Below are 22,319 nucleotides of genomic sequence, written 5' to 3'. Positions count from 1 at the left end.
TTGCTGTTATTCGTTTGGCAAATGTTTTTTATTAATCTCTAAACACAAGCTGAGGCCCCAGAGGATTCCTGCTATTAAAACATGCCGTAGGAGTATTTAGGGGGACCAGGGGTACAAACCGTGCTTGAACAGAGACCGTGTTTGTGCGCACAAGAGCTCTTTTATTGGGACTTTGAGCGTTGTTATTATACATGAGCTGGCGCTCACTGGATTCACTGTGTGCACATCACCTGAAGCCGCACACTTCGCTGATAAGATCTGAAAGAGAAACATGCATTTCTGCTCACATCTGTGTCCATTTAGCACTGGTGTCAACATATCGTGCAATGAAGTCAACATTCTTTGTAAAATAAATGCTAAAAATATGTTGTATGAATGCCAGAATGCTCCAACTATCACGTCACATTGAGAGGAAATCAGCATGCCTCAACTGTCAAATCATACATTTTTAGCATTTTGTTCTTAATAAAAAGTCAAACAATTGGATATTGAGAAAATGTTTAGGATTAAAGATGTTTTGGTTGTGGGGATTGAAGATGAAACTAGAGATGAGAGATAAAGTGTTAATAAGAATCTACACTTGAGTCTACATAAATGAATCATAATTAAAGGAATAGGTCATCCAAAAATGACAATTTGCTGAAAATGTATTCACCCCCAGGCCATCCAAGATGTAGATGTGTTTGTTTCTTCATAAGAACAGATTTGGAGAAATTTAGCATTATATCACTAGCTCACTAATGAATGGAGGAAGAGTTATTATGGGTTATGGACTCAAATTTTGAGCAGAAGTGGCAGTTTAAAGTTAAAAACCTCTTAATGATGGATTTGTTTCTTACAAACATGCAGTTTTTCACTTCACAAGATGTTTACTGATGGAATGAAGTCGTGTGGATTATTGTGATGCTTTTATCAGCTGTTTGGACTCTCATGCTGATGGCACCCATTCACTACAGAGTTTTATATTTGAATTTATAAACTGAAATTGAATTCAACTGATTAAAAGTTTAAAGTTTAACAAAAACAAACAAACAAAAACAACTGCAGTGCAATGCCGAAGAAATATACTTTATAAGAGTGATTCAAATTTTCTCTCCTACTTCAAATATTTGGCCATGAAAATATCTTACATGAGTGAGTACACATTACTTTCCCCAAAAGCAACAACAGCAAATCCACCTTATATTTCTCTGATGTCCGTTTTAGCTCAAACCTCCACATTCTGAGTTGCTGCCAAGCTGTTACTATCTTTAATGTTGACTTTGCAGAACAAATGTACACAAACGCTTTTAGGTCTCTCTATTAATAGAACTGCTCATAAATCTACTAAATATTATGTCTGATATTTAAAAAAAAGTGAGCTATTTAAAAAATCTGGCCTTTATGGGCAGCTTGTACAAATTGCTTTGGTCACAGTCACCTGGTCTCGTTGACTCAGTGATTGTTCTGAGATGAATGTAGACATAACAAATCAAAGTAAATTATCATACACACACAAAAAAATCCAATTCCTATTTTTGTTATTCTCTACAGGCATGTTATGGCTTATTGAGTGTTTTTTTTTCTTTTTTAATAAATTACCTATATACCTTAAACACATTCAATGTCATGTTTATTACAATAAACTAAAGAAAGTGTTAATATATGGGTAAATCAGGAGTTAAATATGCTTTTAAAAGCATTACATATTCGAACATGGCCAGAATGTGCGTGTGTTGAGACACAATGCAAATTGTGAATTCATCTTCTTAACACAGTAAAACTGTGCGTCTTTACACATACTACGGAAATTATATATCAGCACCTATAGAGACCAATTATTAACCTTTATTTATGTCAGAAGTAGTGGAGGGATGAATGATATAATACATCCCAACCTGGGATTGTACATTTATAATCTCGCAGAGTAAATGTTCTTCAGCTACTGTTATTGTCACCTCTGAACATGTTAAACTCTTTTGTAACTTCAAATCTGATCTTTTTTCTTTTTTCTTTTATGGCCTGAGAGAAAGTGAGAAGATGAAAGGAAAGGCAGCAGAGTCTGAGGAGATGTTGAATTTGGCGTCGCGAGAGTGTTATTAAAAACCCTTCGCCTCATGCTAACACTAACTCTATTTAATCATCTACCATTTCCAGTAAAACGGCACACTTTTCATTTTCAAGCTTTCAAAGGATCTCAGGTTCTCATATTTACATATAGTCTGTTCAGAGAGGACTTTTTTTAAAAAAAAGATAAAATGATAAAATGCTTTTTATTTCCTGCTATGAGCAGTTTCTGAAACAGTCCAGTCGTTTGGTTCTGCTTTTATAATCTATATTCTCAGTCTGGTTTAGAGTATTACAGAGTATTGCGTGGATCTACTGTCCCCGTCCTAAAAGGGATTTTTGTGCATAAATGACCAATCAAATATCTGTTTTCATAGAAGGTAAACAGCCAGGTTGTTATAGATCGAGAGGGGGTGGCTGTTAAGCAGTTTTCAGCAGAGGCTAGTTGTCAAAGAGAGGGATGTAAGCGGAGGTCAGACCTCAGAACAGCTATATTTCTGGAATGTGTGTTCGTTTTATATCCTGGGGAAACTGAATCTTGTTTTTGGATGAAACCTGAGAAAACGGTGTATACAGCACACACTCACACAAGCAGAGCTTAACGCTTGCAGACGGCTCAGTGAAACATCATGACTATGACTGCAACAATATAGGAGAAACTATTAATGTGCATAACACAAGGAAATCTATAATACTCTTTCCACTCCCATTCATTCTTCATTCAATCACCTGAGCCATAAAGAGCAGAACCCATATATATATATATATATATATATACAGTGTGTGTGTGTGTATATATAGCCCTAATACTGTATGTGTGTGTGTGTGTGTGTATGTATGTATAGCCCTAATACTTATTTGATCAGAAATACAGATAAAAACTGTAATTTTGTCAAATATTATTGCACTTTAAAATCACAATTTTCTATTTTAATATACTTTAAAATTTAAATTTATTCCTGTAAAGCAATACTGAATTTTCAACATCATTACTCCAGTCTTCAGTGTCACATGAACCTTCAGAAATCACTCTAATATACTGATTTATAATCAATGTTGGAAACATTTACATTTACATTACATTTACATTTAATCAATTTGCAGACACTTTTGTCCAAAGCGACTTACAAATGAGGACAATAGAAGCAATCAAAAACAACAAAAGAGCAACAACATGCAAGTGTTATGACAAGTCTCGGTTAGCCTAACGCAATACACATAGCAAGGTACCAGTATAGAAAATAAGTATAGAAAAAAGAAAGCTAGAGGTTTTTTTTTTTTAAAGAAACAAGTAGATAGAATAGAAAAAAGAAAGCTAGTGTTAGTTTTTCAAGAAAAGCAGTTAGAGAATAAATATGCAATTGATAGTGGGTCAAGTGTGTGTGTGTGTGTGTGTGTTTTAAATAAAAATAATTAGATAAAATAGAATTAAAACAGAGAGTGCTAGAGTTAGAGGGTCAAATAAAGATGGAAGAGATGTGTTTTTAGCCGTTTCTTGAAGATGGCTAAGGATTCAGAGTTGTGCTGCTTAAAATATTTTGGGACCTGTCATACTTTTTTCAGGATGTTTTGATAAATAAAAAAGATAAAAAGTAGTTATTTTAAAAATTTACTGACCCTAAGTAGTAGTGTATATTGTAACACAAAATTTATATTTATAATAAACACTGTTCTTTTTAACCTTTTATTTGTCAAAGAATCCTGAAAAAAAGTATCACAGGCCCCCCCAAAAAATTGACTGTTTCAACATTGATAATAAATCAGCATATTAGAATAATATCTGAAGGATCGTTTGACACTGAAGACAGGAGTAATGGCTGATGAAAAATCAGCGCTGCATCACAGAAATAAATGACATTTTAAAGTATATTAATATAGGAAACCAAAATTAGAATATGCAATAATATTTCACAATATTACAGTTTTTTTCTGATCAAATAAATACAGCCTTAATGAGCAGAAGAGACTACATTAAAAAACATTTAAAATCTAACTAATCCCAAATTTTTGAACGAAAGTAGCGTGTGTGTGTGTGTGTGTGTGTGTGTGTGTATATATATTCAACAACAACATGAAACCAAATTATGTATTTGTGTGTGTGTGTGTATACAGTATAAATATATATATATATATATATACACACACACACAATATGACATTCACGGCTCAGGTGATTGGCTTAGAAAGTTCTGCGGTTCTTCAGTTCTTCTGCAGTATTGCAGTCTAGACTTTCTTGGTCAGAATATGCCGTGACTGTTGAACGCCTGTCAAGAGAGAAACAGTCCACAGATAATTGCATAGTTACAGCATCTACCTCTACCAGAAGACGATACCTGCAGAGGAACCAGCCAAACCCTGATCTCCTGGCAAAACCATTTACAAACTTTTTTTCCTCAGATACTCATGAATGGAGCTCTGTGAACGCTAGTTACCCCGCTCCTCCTGTCAGCTGACCTGAACTGCTTACCATCACCCCGAAGAGCTAGTGAAGAGTTTCTCCTTCATTAATCGTGTAAACAGAGCCAAATGTTAGGTTGCATCATAGTCATGAAAGTTTGAAACTGCTGTTGTGTTTCGGGTTTATCTGAGTTTGTTCTTCCCACCCTGAATCCTCTTTAGAGAAACGTGTAAACACGAGTGGCTGCGTTGCCCTAAAATAAACATATTCACACACACACCCCCTTCGTCTAGGCATCCACACGCTCACACACTCCACAGCTCAAACCCTAATCCAAACACACCTGCTCACACTCATTTCACCACACTGGCCAGTTTGGATGTCTGGATTTGATTGGTCGGAGCCAGAAGTTGGAGCAGTGGTCGTTTGTGGTTTTACACTTACACAGAGATGTTTTTCCCTGATGTGACACGCTGACTCTGGTGTTTTTGAAATTAGATAAGTTTCCTGACCCCAGTGAACCGCTCAGGTAACATGTTCAAAACAGACCACAATATCTGCATTGGTTGTGATGACCTATCAAAACATGTGCTAGTACTTCTTGGTCACTTAATATATTAAATAATATCAAATTGCATGCAATTAAATGACATAATTTTACAAACTGTGCTTTAACAGTTAAAGAGTCATGGGCTAGTGGTTAGTGTATAATTTCTCTCTAATATTTCAAAGTATTTTATAGTTAGATTTAATTTAATGCGTTCCTAGTGAATAAACTTAAATATAAACACTTTTTATATCATTAATTTGATGTGTTCTTAGTGAATAAAATTATATGTATATAAAGCAACTGCATTGAATATATATATTGAATAAGAGTGTATAAATGTATGTGTGTGTGTGTATTATTATAATATTTATATATAATATATTTTCTATATTAATAATTAAATATTATTAGATCTAACTATTTCCTTAAAGTTCACAATAGTGTTATGTAAAATTGCACCAGGACCCCTAAGAAGAGAAACACAATTTCAAATGGGAAAAATTGCACTGAAAGACTTGATTTTCAATAATCTTTCAGAAAATAATTACATTTTAAATATTTTACTACTATAATCCTGAGGTAGAACTGAAGTATTTACACACTTTATTTTTTATTTTATTTTACACACACACAGAGAGAGAGAGCATCTCTCACATGCTACGAAAACGGATCACACATTTACGAACTACATTTCCCATGATGCAGTGTGAGCAGTGGAGAGTTCAGGGGTTAGAGTGAAGGAATGCACGTGTCGCAGCTGCTCGAATGTAGCGGAAATAGAAACATGCAGCAATGTTTTTCCTAAGTTTCGCGCGCACCCGTTTTTAAACTCATCCCCATCCCAAACATGGCCTCAAATATTACAGACGCCTCGCAGGATGAGCTGATCAATTTAATATATCATCATTTAAAGGACAACGGCTACAAGAAAGCAGCCAAAGAGCTGAGAAAGCACGCGCCCCAGGTGCAGATATGTTGTTTTTTTAATGTGTGTTTGAGAGAGCGAGTGCATGCCTGTATAGTGTAGGTCAAGAGACTGCATTATTGCATGCATTTTGAATCATGTCAAGAGAATTAAAATAAAGCATTTCAAACGCTTGCATTACAGCAGTCGAACCTAATCCGATGCATTTACCAATATCAGTTTATTTGGTGTTTATCACTTCAGAGCACACTGAAATCACTGCATTACTATAAGATGCCCATAAACCATAATGCATTAGTTAAAACTGTATTTCTACCTCTGTAGTTGGCACTAACTGCATGCATGCGTTAAATATGACTTGAGTGGAAGAAACAAGCTTTTTAAACTCATGCATGTAGTGCAAATTAACTTTGTCCTGTGGTTACTGATATTAGTGTACGGATAAACTAAGCACCAAATAAGATTTACACACGCTGAGGTCAGTGAAACAGTTCACAGTGCTTTATTTGTTCTATTAAAGTCAAAGTCAAATCTCAGTATTGTGATATGCAATTGTCTGAATGCACGTAATGCTTGGATTAAATATGGCTGTCAATTACAGGTTGAAACTGAAGAAGTGAAAGCATCCTTGAGCGAGATCTTTAAGAAGTGGGCAAGGTAAGCCGGTGTATGTGTCTCATGTTGTAGGCTTTATTGAAATGGTTTCAAACTAATTTGTCATTTTTCTTTTTAACAATGTGATGCGTTCAGCTCAGATGATGAAGATGGTATGTATATCAGAGTTTTTACTAAATATTATTTATCAGACGATTCACTCTATAAATCTGAGAACTGTACGTGAATCATTTTAATGGAAATCAAAGTGACAATTTAAAACTCATGGAGTTTTCACTAATATTAAAAGAGACCAATTGAAACTCTTTGAATCCACAGGTGTTCGGACTCCTGAGCTCAAGAGTCCTGCAAAAAGCAAGTCAGGAACCAAGTCTAAGATCACAGCACCCTCTGCTGGTAAACGAGTAGTTCATTGCAATGTTTCTACTGTGATATGTGTGTTTGAGCAGTGTTTTTGTCTGACATTTATCTGGAGCTGCCACGGATCTGACAATCTTACTTAAAGTTTGCTGAAAATTTACTTTTCTTCATGGAAACAGATTTGGAGAAATGTAGCATTACATCACTTGCTCACCATTGGATCCTCTACAGTGAATGGGTGCCGTCAGAATGAGAGTCCAAACAGCTGATAAAAACATCACAATAATCCACATGACTCCAGAAAGTCAATTAATTTGAAAAGTAAAGCTGCGTCTTTGTAAGAAACAAATCCATTATTGAGACTTTTTTTTAATTCAAACCATTGCTTCTGTCTAAAATGCATGTCCTCTATCCATATTATCGTTTTTTTTCCAGTGAAAAAGTAATCTCGCCTGAATTAGGAGAGAAATCTGCTCAGATCTCAGAACAGTCTAAAACAGTTAAGAGATGGACATTTTTTCACTGGAGGAATTGATGGATTTGTGAATTGTTGACATTAATTGGTTGGATTGGAGTCACATGGATTATTGTGATGTTTTTATCAGTTGTTTGGACTCTCATTCTGACGGCACCCATTCACTTCAGAGGATCCATTGGTGAGCAAGTGATGTAATGCTACATTTCTCCAAATCTGATGAAGAAACAAACTCATCTACATTTTGGATCGCCTGAGGGTGAATACATTAAACAAATTTTAATTTTTGGTAGAAATTTTCTTTTAAATAGGAAGAATTTAAGCATTTCTTTTAGACAAATGTAGTACACATATTCCTAGTTGTGATAGAGATAAACTGTGATACTAGCCCTCAGTTAAAGTTTCTTTAAGTTATTTATATTTTTGGTTGTTTGTTTTGTGTACGGAAAGTAGTTGGTCCAAAAAAGTCTGTGAGCAACAAGACGACTTCAGGATTGGCGAAAAAATCTACGGTATTTGATTTAAAACTGACCAAAATTTTTTACCCAAACTTAACTGAGCCACCATACAAAAGTCACCTGACATATTCATCACTTACTCCACTCCACAGAAACAGAAGAAAAAAGAAACTGTGACAAAACCAAGGAAAAGAAAAAAGTCGGTGCCTCCATTGACCACTGCAGGGAACGATTCCGATTCAGACTCGAGTTTAGATGTGGAGAAGTGGAGGAAAATGGTTTCTCAGTTATCAGGTGAGACAAACTGTAAAAATGCACAATAGAACATGTTGAAAGGTTGTATTACCTGCAGATGGGTAAATCACACAAACACCATGCTTAACCACAAAATCAAGAGAAAGATATTATTTATTTATGTTTAAAGGCACTTAGCATAAAGAAAATGAAAAAGTTGTTAATTGCATTGTGACATTATTTGCATGACATTTAAAAACATTTATTTATCCCCAAACTCTCATCCTCATAATGCAAAACAAAGAGTCTTAAGACATATTAATATTATTTCAGTCACTCAGTCATTTAATAATAATAAAAAAAAGACTATTAGTAGGATCACCATTGAATAAAATGGTAATTATCCTCCAAAAGAAGCCTTGAAAAGAGAAATGAGTCTGGATGAACTGGAGTAATGAGAGGAACATTTGCTTAATGTTCATGAAAATATCTTTTTCTCTCTTTCTGTGTATGTATCAGAATATTAGAATGATTTCTGAAGGATCATGTGACACTAAAGATGAGTAATGGCTGCTGAAAATTTATCATTATAACCATAATTGAAAAAAAACTGCTTCAAATTTTTGTGGGAACCATGATACATTTTTTTTTTCAGTATTCTTTGGTGAATAGAAAGTTCAAAAGAACAGCATTTATTTGAAATGTGCGATGTTTACATAAGATTAATACAGAAACATTAAATATGATTATTGACGTTTGTCTGTTGTAACCAGATGCTGATCAAGTGAAGATGGATGTTCTCTCGAACTTGGATAAATCTCCTGTCTCCTCACCTGCGAAGTCTTCAGCAAAGGGAAGGACGACAAAGAAGCCGGCAAGAGCTAAAAAAGAGGGAAACCCAGCCAAGAAGGGAAAGTCCAGTACACCAGCAAAGAAATCGACTGCCAAACCTGATGACATTCCTGTAACGACTGATGCATCTGAGACTCCTTCTAAAAAGTCAAAAGACAAAGATTCTGCAGCTATTTCTGAACATCATGAAGTTAAGACACCATCCAAAAAGACTGGGAATAAGAAAAATAGTATTATCTCAGGTCTTGATGTGGTTAAGACCCCTAAAAGAACTAAAGCTAAAGCTACTAACTCATCTGTTCAGGATGAGACTGATAAACCAGAAGCACATCATGAAACTAATGGACTCTTAGAAACTGGCAAAGCTGCCACTCCGTTGACAAGGACTAAAGAGGTTAGTGTATCCAATAGGACTCCTAAAAGAGCTCACTTTAAAAAAGATGAAACGACAAGAAAGAAGCTCAAAACAGCCGCATCGGATGCTGATCTCACGCAGTCTGACTCTACAAACAGCTTTTCGAAAAAAAGAAAAGTCAAGGCTGCTGATGACGTGGAAATCCAGAAGGACGTTCCTTCAGAAACGCCCTCAAAAAGTAGTAAATCTCAAGCTAAGACTGTAGATGCTGATGGTTTGGGAAATGAGGAAACCTCTAGTCACGATCTAAAAACTCCTTCCAAAAAAAGAAAACACAAAAGGGAAGAAGCTTGTGACGTCCCAGCACCAGAGGAGGCCACGCCAGAGCCCAAGAAGGCCAAGAAAGACAAAGAGAAGAAGAAAAGCAAGCAGGGTGAAAATGCAGATGCTCTTCAACCACCAGCAGAAGATGATGAAGAAGAAGCATCCGTTCCTGTAGAAAAAAATGAGAAGAAAAAGAGTGAGTGATTAAATATATGTAAATCTTGGCTTGTGGCTTTATTTTACTGCTTCTTTCAGTTTTTGTTTGCTTCTGTTCCCTTTCACACTGAAATGATGTACAGAGAAGAAAAAGGAGAGAGATGAAGAAACAGAGGAGATAGTCCCTGATGATCCTCCTGTATCTGCTACTGATGAGGAGGTGGTAGTGCACAAAAAGGTAAACTTGGTGAATGAATTGCATGATTGAAATGGCACACAGTTTCTAAAAGAAAATAAGCAGAATTTTCTCCATTAAAAAATCATGGAGATTGGTTGGAAGTTGTGTTTTTAAACTTTTAAATGTTGCTAAAACAGCTGATTGTGTTTCATAAATGGTCTTAAAGTGCCTTATTATGGGTTTTTATATATTTTGGTTTTGGGAGTCCCCAACAACAGGTTGACATGCATGCAAGGTCAAAAAAACACTTTCATTGTCTTATAATATGCGTTTATTTTTACCTTGTTTGCTCAACGACTCCCAAACGATTCATTTTTCCAAACCCCTCCTTTGTGTGATGCTGATCTGCGGTGATTGGTCCGATTGGTCTCATTTTCGTTTCATCATGCCTGTAATGCCTGATAAAGAGATAAAGATATATTGCTGCAGCCCGGAGACCTCCCAAGTGGGAGGGACTTATGCTGCAAGTAGGTTGGGACGGCTCCAAGAGGGACGGAAGGTTTAGGGTTGGGTTTGGTATAGGGCATATTAACAAGACCCAACCCATTTGGAGCTGGCTCCGACCTCGATAAAGCAGTGCTGCTTTATGTACAGCGTTACTGGGGAAAACCGCTATTTTTACCGCTCAAAAAGTGGCACCTGGTGGCAATGGATGAATTTTCATTCAGACCAACGTGAAAAGGTCTGCGCAAAGTGGGCGGACAATATGCTAATGTTTCATGTTGGCTCAACATGGAACGGTTTGGGATTCGTTTTAATGATTCAGTCGACTCTTTCTTTTGAGAGACCATAACTATATACACGGTGCACTTTCAGATATAAAACTTTGCAGTTTGTTTTCATTCACTTAGAGCATGAAATCCATAATAGGGGCACTTTAAAAAGTCTTTATCTTTATGAAACCAGCAGAAACCCTATACAATAATAAAACTGATTTAGGTGAACTGTTCTGTAAGTAAATTACTTATACTGCTCTTTTATTTTCCAGAAAAAGAAGTCTTTATTTTCCAGAAAAAGAAGTCAAGAAAAACAACTCGGTAGTGATGAAACTCATGGACTCAACAGCACATAATGGATGTAACGGCCCTCCAGACTTCAGTTCTCAATCTCAATCTCGGCTGAAATAATTATTTAACCTGAATGCATGCTCCGTCCCTATTGTATGGATCATGTTTGTTCATATGTATGTAATCCAGTGTTTTTATGTCTTGTATTTTTATGGGGAGGTACCTTTTGAGAAATATTTAGTATTGTTTTTTTTTGGTTCAATTCAAGTTTATTTGTATAGCGCTTTTTACGATACAAATCGTTGCAAAGCTGTTCTACAGGAATTTAAGTTTCCACAATATATTTATATATTGCAGAACCTTAATATGTTTGACTTATTTGTAAATAAACTAAATTTGGTAATTCTGTATGTTGTCTGAGCATTGGCATCCTCTGAGGGGTTGGCATCATCTTTTCTCAGGTGTTCGGTCATCTCAGATCATTTAAGGGTTGGATCCAAGCTGAAGCTTCTGTAATTCCTAGTTACCACGGGATGTTACATTTGATCAGATATAACTGCAGTACAAGATTATAAAATGCATTATGTGTATGCTTGGCTAAACAGATGTGTCTTTAATCTAGATTTAAACAGAGAGAGTGTGTCTGAACCCCGAACGTTATCAGGAAGGCTATTCCAGAGTTTGGGAGCCAAATGTGACAAAGCTCTACCTCCTTTAGTGGACTTTGCTATCCTGGGTACTAACAAAAGTCCAGAGTTTTGCGACCTTAGGGAGCGGGTTGGATTGTAGCGTGGTAGAAGACGAGTTGGTTGTCTTGTTTTTCTATTTTTGATAACTGGATTTCCTGTGATTAAGTTGAATTGTATGCCTTTTGTATTTTTAAAACCTTTTTTTCCAAAGAAAAAAGAATCATTGTTTATTTTCGTTTTAGTCACATGATAGGTTTTCTTAATCTTTATAGATTGTTAGTAGATCTAGTGGGTGATGGTCAAAGTAACCTAATAATGTAATCTATTAATACGCATAAAAACCTGTCTGTTTGCTTAATTAACAGATATGGGGGTCATGCCATAACATTATTAATACGACTGACTTTATATTTAATGTGAATTTATTCTGGAACAGGTGGGATTTCAGGGCGATTCTAAAAAAGAACGCACCTCGTCGTTTCATTCTACATTCTGTTTTGCTACCGTGATGTCTGTATACTTCAACATTGGCACTGAATCATCTATTCTAAAGTATCATGGTATTTCTGTGTGAATGCGTGCGCGTGATCTCCACTAGGTGGCGGCGTGGCCTTATAATGATGCGATTCCTTACAGTCTGCTGTGTCATGTTCAAATCTTTTTTGGGCAGATCTAGGACTTTTTTTACACTGTTTCCTAATTACACAAGAGAAAACTGAAACTAGACTTTAGACATTTAAATGCAGTATTTCCTTATGGCTCACGATGTATTAATAGCCTAAAATGCACAACGACTTATAAGGATTAAATTAAACTGCTAAAAGCAGATGCGATGTTTAGTCCACTCTCCTGCGCAATATGTCACAGTGTGGCTGATTTACAGAACTAACCGGGACTACACAGATTAGTGCCTTTCTGCTGTTCTCTAATGAAGATATCACTCCGCAATATCATTGAGTGACGCGGTCCACACCTGAAAATAAATAATATCTCTCCGCGCTGTCAATACTGTCGTGCTTGTTTATCGCCGTATAATGGACTGAAACCAAATATCACATGGAAAAAAAATATGAACAAGAATGTGTTGTTTGGATATGTACAAAGTAATTATTAATTTATCAATAAAAAAAGCGGCAGGCAGGGGTTCTTTAAGAAATAGACAAACAGTAGCTATTTGTGAAGAGTTGTAAAGTCAAACATTTCTTTCCTGAGATATTGGTCAGATTTATTTATTTTTTCCTACAAAACTTCACTTAGAAATTGACTAGCATGTGACAACCATGATTCATGGCAAAATTTAAGCCATTTAAAACAAAGAAAACATTTAAAAAAAAAGTAAAATAAAACTATTACATTTAGGTGATCATTCCTGAATGTGTATTTTTTTTAGTTAAACCTCACTTTTTGGAGTTAAAAAGAGCACAGCATTGATAGAAAACATTGCATATAGTTTTTCCAGGTGAACCTCCTTTTTTGCTATTTATCCTATTTTGTTTCTGGGTTAGGAAAGAAAAAAAGTCTTTGTTGGAGTTGTTTTGGTAAAAAAAAAGAGCACATCATTGATAGAAAACACTGCATACAGTTTTATTAGTGCGAGTTTAAACCACCTTTTTCAATATTGATCTTTTTTTTTTTTTTTGCTATTTATCCCATTTTGTTTCTGGTTAAGGAAAGCTGAAAAACCTCTGCTTTAAAAGGTACATTATTTCCAGTGCTAATTTAATTAAACGTTAAGTGTAAATGATTAAGACTGTTAGTAGTGCTTATGACAAGCATCACTATTACTCAAAACATCTGCGTTTCAGGAAAAAAGAACTAAAAATACTGCAGAAATTTGCAAAAGAGTGCACCTTTATCCATTTTTTCTTACTTCATTCTTTGTATGACTCAAACATTCATCATTACTCATGATTATCATGAACACTCTGTCTCGTTCTCTTTGTGGCTCCTCCCTAAACACTTTTCCTGTGCAGTTAAATATGTCCTGACAGCATCTCAGCATCTCATTCAGTCGCGTGTTTTAACTTGTGCTCCAGTGATGAAGGTTGTTCTGTTCCTCCTCTCCCTCACGGTGTGTCTGAAGTCTTCCTGTGTCCTGGCGAAGACTTTGGACTTCTTCATCGCAGCAGTGGAAACAAAGTGGGAATATGTGTTTACAGACACAGCAGATCCTACTGCAAACCAGAGGTGGGCACTTTAATTATTATGCACACATAAAACATACATGCTTTTCAATTACTGCTACCCATAGATATTTATTATACTCCTTGTATGTCTTTTATTATACAAATTTTGCTACAGTGTTCTCAAAACAGCACTGTGTTCAAACAGTAAGTGTTTTATCAGAGTAAACTGGAATCTGACCATCACGCATAATGTCATCAGTTAGTTATTATGGAAAGGAAGCAGCTTTGAGAAAGTGTTTGATCTTTCCATTAGTTGGCATGGACTCAGTCCAGCAACACTCAAAGGCAAAAGCTTTCAGGGCTGTCCAAACTTGTTGTTGTATAGTTAAACAGAGCACAACAAATGTGAGCATAGTCTGCACTTAGACTAAGTCAATGTCATTCATAGCTTGATTGATTTTTTTAGTGATCAGAAGCCTGCCTGTTAGTTATATATAATATATTCTTGTAGTGATTTTCAGTCCATGAATAGTGAATATGTGGTCAGAACAAACATGCTTTGATTTGGTGTTTTTAGAACAGAGCGTGATAACAGCTCGTGCCCATTAGTGTCAAACCGCAGCAGATCATTTGCTGAATATGCATTTTTCTTGCAACCATTGTAATCCGTTATAAGACCAAATGTTCTGTTACACTGTAAAAAAAAAAAAAAAGAGTTGGGCAAACTTAAAAGTTTAAGGCAACCAGCTTCAGCAGATTTTTGAGTCTCAACTTCTTGTTTTAAGTTTATACAAAAAAAAGAAAGAAAAATTTCCTAAAAAAAAAAAAAAACAAACTTTTAAGTTGGCTCAACCTTTTGTCTTTTTTTTTTTTACAGTGTATAAATTGGTACAAAAAATTTGAAATACATAATCATGAAAGGAACAGTTCAATCAATAATGAAAAGTTTCAGAACATTTATTTGCTGAGTTTTTTTCTACATCAGATTTGGACAGATTTAGCATTACCAGAATTATGGATCATCTGCAGTGAATGGGTGCCGTCAGAATGAAAGTCCGAACAGCTGATTAAAAACATCAAAATAATCCAAAAGTAATCCACACGACTACAGTCGATCGATTAATGTCGTGTGAAGTGAAAAGCTGTGTGTTTGTTAGAATCCATCAAGATGTTTTTAACTTCCAATCACCACTTCCAAAATTGTATAAATTGATGCAAAGAGTCACAATAATCCACGAATACATCACAATAATCCACAAATGTGGATTATTTTAGGATTATTGTGATGTTTCAATCAGATGTTTGGACTCTCATTCTGACGGCACCCATTCACTGCAGAGGATCCATTGGTGAGCAAGTTATGTAATGCTACATTTCTCCAAATCTGTTCTGATGAAGAAATAAACTCATCTATATCGTGAATGGCCTGAGGATGAATACATTTTCTTTTCATATTTGTGTGAACTATTTCTTTCACTATTTAGCAATGAATTCCTAACTCTAGTGGATTAATAAAGTTGCATTGTATTATGTTGCATTGAACTGTACTGCAAATACTTCTAATAACAGCATAATTATTCCTAATAGGAAATTTGCATCAGGTGTCCAGAAATACATCAAGGCTGTATATACAGAATACACTGATTCCACTTTTACAACACCAAAGTCAAAACCTCCATGGGCTGGTCAGTATGAATGTAGAAATCTCTGCTTCTTAGGAAAAAAATATTAAGAAGCTTAGAATTGAATAAATAGAAAATTAAATGATCTGTTTCAGGTATTCAAGGCCCGACTATCAGAACAGTGGTGAACGACAAGGTTGTGGTGCACTTCAAAAACTTTGCATCACAATCTTTCAGTATTTCTCCCATCGGCATTCAGTACTGGAAACATTCGGAAGGTAAATCTAAAAGAATTTGCATTCAATCTATAAAAATAAAGGTTCTTTACTGGCATTGATGGTTACATAAAGAACCTTTAATATTCATGCAATCTTTCCATTGCACAAAAGTTTCTTTATAAGGTAACAAGGTTCTTTAGATTATTAAAATGTTCTAAGAGTTGTTCTTTTAAGAATTGCTCATTGAAACGTTTTTGGGAACAAAAATAGTTTTCCTATCACATTGCTGTGAAAAAAAAACCCTTTTGTAATGTAATTAATTTAATTCCAGACTGGCCCACTTTTACAGCATAAGACAAATTGTTTCTAGACTGAACTCGCAACATCATTATAGACTTGTTTTGGAATTCTGTAAAGTATTTTGTAACACTGGATATACTAATAAATTCCAGAGTGCATAAAATACATGTGATTTCCCATATAAACCAGCATATAGTAAGTGTGGGCTTAACCAGCAAAACGAAAGCAATACTGTGAGATATACAGCAATATCCTGATGGGTTTGAAACCCCATAATGTGTAAAGATAAACCTCAACATCCTTCTGCTTTTCAACGGCAGGCACGGGGTACGAGGACTCCAGCTCTGTTCAGGAGCGAGCAGATGATGCCGTGCCTCCTGGTGGTTACTACAAGTACGTGTGGGACATTTCCCCCAACTCTGGGCCAACTACATCAGATCCAGACTGTCTCACCTACATTTACTCATCACAGGTGGACATCATCCGAGACTTTAACAGCGGACTTGTCGGGACTCTCCTGATTTGTAAAACAGGTGTGACTCTGTTGCTTCTCTATTGGGATTTGTCAAATATATCTCGTAAAATCTCACTGACATTTTGAACTGAATGAGAATGCTGGTGTATGTTTGACCTGTCCTATAACATTTGACCTCTCATAGAAGCTCTGACCGAGGAGAGACAGCGGAAGGTTCCGGAGTTCATTTTGCATCTTGCTGTCTTTGATGAGAGTAAAAGTTGGTACCGGGATGTTGGCCGAGCAGACAAACTGAAGAAAACACCCAGTCCAACCCAGTACCATACCATCAATGGATACATCAACTCAACATTACCAGGTGCCATAAGAAATGGTTATCATGTGATAAGAATGAGATTTTTGCAAATCTTAGTAAATCGCGTTGCATGATTCATTTGAATAATCTCCAAAGCATATTCAATAAGGTAGATGAGTCACAAAAATAACTCTGTCCATGCCTCTGTCCAGTGCTGATCCCACTGCGTATCTTTAGTAAATCCTGACAGTAGTTTTTTAACACCATATGAGGGTTTGCGTTGGCGCAAGTTGATAGTAAATCTGGCCCTTCATTTCTTAATTGTGATATTGGGGTGGACATGTTCTTTACAGGTGCAATTGTCAAACATATTCTGTCATTGCTGTTTCATCAGGTCTAACTGTGTGCCAGAAGAGTCCAGTGGTGTCCTGGCATCTTATTGGTCTTGGCTCGACCCCAGAGATCCACAGCATCCAGTTTGAAGGACACACACTAAAGGTGTTTGACCATAAGCGGGTGACTGTAGAGATGACGCCCATGACCTTCACTACAGCCCTGATGAAGCCATCTGCTACCGGGAAGTTTTTGATCTCTTGCAAGATCCACTCTCATCAGACAGGTAAAACTCATAAAATGTAAAAATATTCATGTACTGTCATAATAACGCTATCACCAGTACATAGTTTGTAAGATAAAATAAAGGCATTGCAGCTGAGGTAAAGTTTTTTTTTAAAGAAATTAATACTTTTAATCAGTAAGGATGCATCAAATTGATCAGAATTGGTGGTTAAGTTATTTATAATGTTAAAAAGCTTTCTATTTCAAATCAATATTGTTCTTTTTATCAAAGAATCCTGAAAACACATATATCACAGTTTCCACACAATGTTTTCAACATTGATAATAATAAGAAATGTTTCTTGAGCAGCAAATCAGCATATTAAAATGATTTCCGGAAGAGTAATGGAGTAATGATGCAGACAATAAAGATTTGCATCACAGGATAAATTACATTTAAAATATATTAAATAGAAAACAGTCATTTTAAATAGTAATTATTATTTCAAAATATTACCGTTTTTTTGTATTTTTTGTAAAATAATTGTAGCCTTGGTGAGCATAAGTGGCTTCTTTCAACAACATTAATAAATCTTACTGACCCTAACAGCAGTGTAGGATGTGCAACATGAAGCTCTTAAACAAAATTTTCTGCTGGAAGAGGCTTCAAAAGTTCAAAAATTGTGGCGATAATGCACAAAAAGCTGCATAATGTCTTTTCAGATGGATAAGTGATCATATTTGTGACTAGTTAAGTTATAGATCTTTTTAAATCGGATGTTTTAAGTAAAAGTGAAGCAACAGCTTGATTGGCAATCATACGGGCATTTGTTGGACAAGAGGTTGTTGTTTGTTTAATAAGGGTAAAGATTTAGATCAAGATGACCTGAGAAATATGTGCTTTATACTTTGATGGTCTAAATGAATTTGCAAGGAGTATAAAGTGATGTTTGGTTTAGAAATGTAATTGAATAAGACTGTGAATCACTGATGTTTCATTTAACTCTCTTCTCCAGCTGGTATGAATGCATTCTTCACTGTTGATAACTGTCCTGACCCTGTGGCAGCCCCGATCCCAGACAAACGAAACGTCATACGTGATGATGATGAGGAGGATGAAGACAACATGTTCTCCATTGTGTTCAAGCAAGGAGGCCCTGTATCAGTGCTTCGATCGAGTGCCAAGGGAAGACCTAAAGTGTGGGTTCATTACATCGCTGCAGAAGAGATGGACTGGGACTATTCGTCTCAAAGCGGCGACCGGTACGACTCGAGTATGTCCTGAGATGAATGATGTGAAACCGACTGAAAATAATGCTGATAATAATGTTTTCATGTTTTAGGACTTCATCGTCGTCAGCAGCAAGACCTGAGTGGTTCAGAAAAGGTCCTCAGCGTTTGGGTGGTGTTTATAAAAAAGTGGCTTTCGTGGAGTACACAGACAAGACCTTCACTAAGAAGAAAACCACCGGAAAAATGCTGATGGGCCCCGAGCTCAGAGGGGAAGTGGGAGACAAATTTCAGGTAGGGAATGTGTATTTACAGGGATAGTTTACCCAAAATCCATTTATTCATCCTTGTATTTCTTTCATGAAACAGAGACAGACTGGTCGATCTTTTCCCTTTAAGTCAATTGGTACTGAAGCTTTTAGAGGTAATTGTATCATAAAATTAGTCCATATGACTTGTACAAAAAAATGTAGTGTGACACTTGCATGGATGAGCTGATCAATCATTGATCAAAACATTTAGAAAATAGATAGCATTTTTCATTTCATGGAGACTTTACAATGTTAAACTGAGACAAATTTTATGTTATATATATATATATATATATATATAGTGCACTCTAAAAGTATTGAAACAGTAAAGACAAAATTGCTCTGTTGGCTGTGGAGTCAAGGCATTTACAAATATGATTAAAAGATGAATATGAGACAAAACTACAGAATGTCACATTTTATTTTTGGGTGATTCAACACATAGATGTTTTACCAAATAAAAAGAACAGCACTTTTAGAGTTCATCCCACTCATTGATGTGAGCATAAGTATTGTAACAGTTGCTTCACAGGTCTTTCTAAGTGATCAACTGTGTCCTGTTGCATTAATTCTTCACATATTAAAAGCAGGGAATGTGTTGTATCAGTTATATCCATTACTTCTGTATTCTGAATCTTGCATTGATGACACACAAACCAGGAATAAGATAAGGGAGCTGACTTTGAGAGAAAAGCAAGCAATTTGGATGCTAAAAGAAAAGAGGAAGCCAGTTAGAGCTCTAGCAAAAACAAAGGGCATGGAGAAATCAAGAGTTTGGAAACCACCAGCGACACCAGCAACCAACAACGACCTGATCGGCTGAGAAAACAACAGTAGTTGATGACAGACAAATCATAAAAGCTGTGAAAATGAACCCTAAAAGACGTGTCTGTAAAATCACCAACAACTTCCAGAAAGCTGGGGGGATGCTCTGACAATCTACTGTCCTCAGGAGACTTTGACACAGAATTACAGATGCTACACAGCAAGATGCAAACCTCTGACCAGCACCAAAAATAGAAAGGCAAGATTAGAGTTTGCAAAAAAGCACAAAGGTGAGCCAGAAGAGTTTTGGGACTGTGTTTATGGACCGATGAGACAAAGATGAACCTTTATGAATCTGAGTGATGGGAAAGCAAAAATGTGGAGAAAAAAAGGGAACTGCAAATGATCCCAAGAATACAGCCTCATCTGTAAAGCATGGTGGAGGTGGTGTCATGGCATGGGCATGCATGGCTGTCTCTGGAACGGCCCTCTCAACTTTACTGATCACTTAATGTATGATGAAGGTAGCAGAGAATTTGGAAGGGTACAAAACCATCTTGCCTACCAATATTCAAGAAAATGCCACCAGATTCATTGGGAAGTGCTTCATATTGCATCAGGACAATGACCCAAAACACCCTGCCAGTTCAGTCAAGGAATTTATAAGGGCAAAGAAATGGAAAGTCTTAGATTGCCCAAGTCAATCTCCAGATGTATATCCGATTAAACATGAATTTCACCAGCTGAAGAGGAGAGTAACGGCAGAAACTCCCCAAAACAAGCAACAATTGGAATTGGCTGCATTAAAGGCTGGGAAAAGTATTTCAAAGAATGAGACCAAGAGTCTGGTGATGTCTATGGATCACAGACTCACTGCTGTGATTGTGTGCAAGGGATCTGCAACTAAATAATAGCTTTTCATCTTTTATATCTGCCTTATGTTCAACTGTCCCAATACTTATGCTCACATCAATGAGTGGGATGAACTCTAAAAGTGCTGTTCTTTTTATTTGGTAAAACATATATGTGTTGAAACGGCTAATAATAAAATGTGACATTCTGTAGTTTTGGCTCATATTCATCTTTTAATCATATTTGCAGATGTCTTGACTCCACAGCCAACAGAGCAATTTAGTCTTTACTGTTCCAATACTTATGGAGGGCACTGTATATATATTATTATTTTTTTTTAATTTTCCAAAATTCACTCTTTTTTTATATATCTTATCAGATTGTTTTTAAAAATATGGCCAGTCGACCATTCAACCTTTATCCAAATGGCCTGACCAGTGTGCAGCCTTTGAAGAACACAAACAAGGGTATGAGTCATTGCATTTCATTGTACATTTTCACATTGTACATAAGGGAAAAGTTTTTATACACACACACACACACACACACACACCCACACACACACACACACAGCAGCAGCACAGCTATGTAAAAAAAATCTTTAAAAGCATTTGCTGAAACCATTTACCTGAGACAACAGACAGTTATGCAGTTTAGTGTCATTATACAAAAAATAGGCAACACTTTACAATAAGGTCCCATTAGTTAACATTAGTTAGTGCATTACCTAACAATAACTAACTTTTAATTAATTTAACAGATTTTTCTTTCTTTGTGGGTTGAAGACAAACAGGTGGACCTTCGTTCTTTGGCCGTTCCCCCAGGTGAGATATTGACATACCTCTGGAAACTCACAGCTGAAGATGGACCCACAGAAGTTGACCCACGATGCCTCACGCGCTTATACCAGAGTATGGTGGATCCCATTCGGGACGTGGCGTCTGGGCTGGTGGGACCCCTTATCATCTGCAAATCCCAATCTCTGGACAAAAGAGGCAGAGTGGTGAGAAGAGAATCTGATGTAGATCTGTTTACCTCTACCCAGACTGACTGGAAAAATGTGCCTGTACCGACATTTCGATTTGATTTGATTTGATTAACTTTATTAATCCCAAAGGGAAATATTCATAATATTCATTGGGATACTTCATAATACAATATTTCATACTGCCCCATAGTTTCAAGCATCATAATACACTCTACACTATATTACACAAATACAATTTAAAATAATACATCAATCATCTAATATGACATTGATTATATAAGCTAATGGCTGTTGGTAAAAATGACTTTTTATATCGTTCCTTATGGCATCTGGGCTGAATTAATCTTGAGCTAAAAGTGCTCACACATGCTTGAACTGTTCCATGAAGAGGATGACAATCTTGTTTCATTATACTGACCAATTTATCAGTCATTCTATCCTGTGCAATCACATCAATAGTGGGCAACTCGCAACCGACAACAGAACCTGCCTTTTTTATCAGCTTATTGAGTTTATTCTTCTCCTTCTCTAGCAATCCCCCTCCCCAGCAGGTGACAGCATACAAGATCACAGATGACACCACAGAATCATAAAAAGTCTTCAACAGTGCCTGACACACTCCAAAGGATCTCAGTCGCCTTAATAAATGAATGCGACTCTGACCCTTCTTATAAACCTGTACTGTATTGTCAGACCAATCAAGCTTGTTATTCAAATATACACCCAAGTACTTATATGACGTGACAATCTCAATTTCAGACTCTTGAATATTCACTGGCACCACTTTGTGAGGATATCTACTAAAATCAACCACAATTTCCTTGGTCTTACTAGCATTAAGCCTAAAACCATTCGTTTCACACTAGTCTACAAAACTCTTTAAAAGCTCCCTGTATT

At 36.1% G+C, this 22,319-nt stretch overlaps 2 protein-coding genes across 2 annotated transcripts in view; both read left to right on the top strand.

Annotated features, from left to right (window-relative positions):
* Nucleotides 1-5,813: 5,813 nt before the first annotated feature.
* Nucleotides 5,814-11,401, top strand: LOC306883718 (uncharacterized protein). Its single transcript, XM_079439134.1, has 9 exons — nt 5,814-5,958; nt 6,521-6,576; nt 6,670-6,686; nt 6,853-6,930; nt 7,820-7,881; nt 7,980-8,121; nt 8,835-9,788; nt 9,892-9,986; nt 10,975-11,401. Exons 1-9 carry the CDS (start codon nt 5,842-5,844, stop codon nt 11,056-11,058), a joined length of 1,605 nt encoding a protein of 534 aa, XP_079295260.1. The 5' UTR covers nt 5,814-5,841; the 3' UTR covers nt 11,059-11,401.
* A 2,250-nt stretch (nt 11,402-13,651) lies between these two features.
* LOC306883409 (coagulation factor VIII-like) overlaps nt 13,652-22,319 on the top strand; it is a 42,088-nt gene continuing 33,420 nt past the window's right edge. The window contains exons 1-10 of the mRNA XM_079438642.1: nt 13,652-13,869; nt 15,396-15,493; nt 15,586-15,708; nt 16,269-16,481; nt 16,608-16,781; nt 17,113-17,337; nt 18,293-18,539; nt 18,620-18,800; nt 20,814-20,901; nt 21,220-21,437. Coding sequence (XP_079294768.1) covers nt 13,721-13,869; nt 15,396-15,493; nt 15,586-15,708; nt 16,269-16,481; nt 16,608-16,781; nt 17,113-17,337; nt 18,293-18,539; nt 18,620-18,800; nt 20,814-20,901; nt 21,220-21,437 — 1,716 coding nt within the window. The 5' untranslated portion in view covers nt 13,652-13,720. The remainder of the gene's footprint in view (nt 13,870-15,395; nt 15,494-15,585; nt 15,709-16,268; nt 16,482-16,607; nt 16,782-17,112; nt 17,338-18,292; nt 18,540-18,619; nt 18,801-20,813; nt 20,902-21,219; nt 21,438-22,319) is intronic.

Source organism: Barbus barbus (assembly GCF_936440315.1).
Source record: "Barbus barbus genome assembly, chromosome: 17".
NCBI classification, from domain to species: domain Eukaryota; kingdom Metazoa; phylum Chordata; class Actinopteri; order Cypriniformes; family Cyprinidae; genus Barbus; species Barbus barbus.
The sequence above is the reverse complement of the archived record's forward strand: the minus strand, read 5'-3'. Positions and strand labels throughout refer to the sequence as shown.

Bases quoted from the DNA above. Each gene is read 5' to 3' on its own strand.
- LOC306883718 (XM_079439134.1), top strand. From the start codon at position 5,842: ATGGCCTCAAATATTACAGACGCCTCGCAGGATGAGCTGATCAATTTA. The intron at 8,122-8,834 runs GTGAGACAAACT...TGTTGTAACCAG, and splicing joins AATGGTTTCTCAGTTATCAG to ATGCTGATCAAGTGAAGATG. The intron at 9,987-10,974 runs GTAAACTTGGTG...TTTATTTTCCAG, and splicing joins AGGTGGTAGTGCACAAAAAG to AAAAAGAAGTCTTTATTTTC.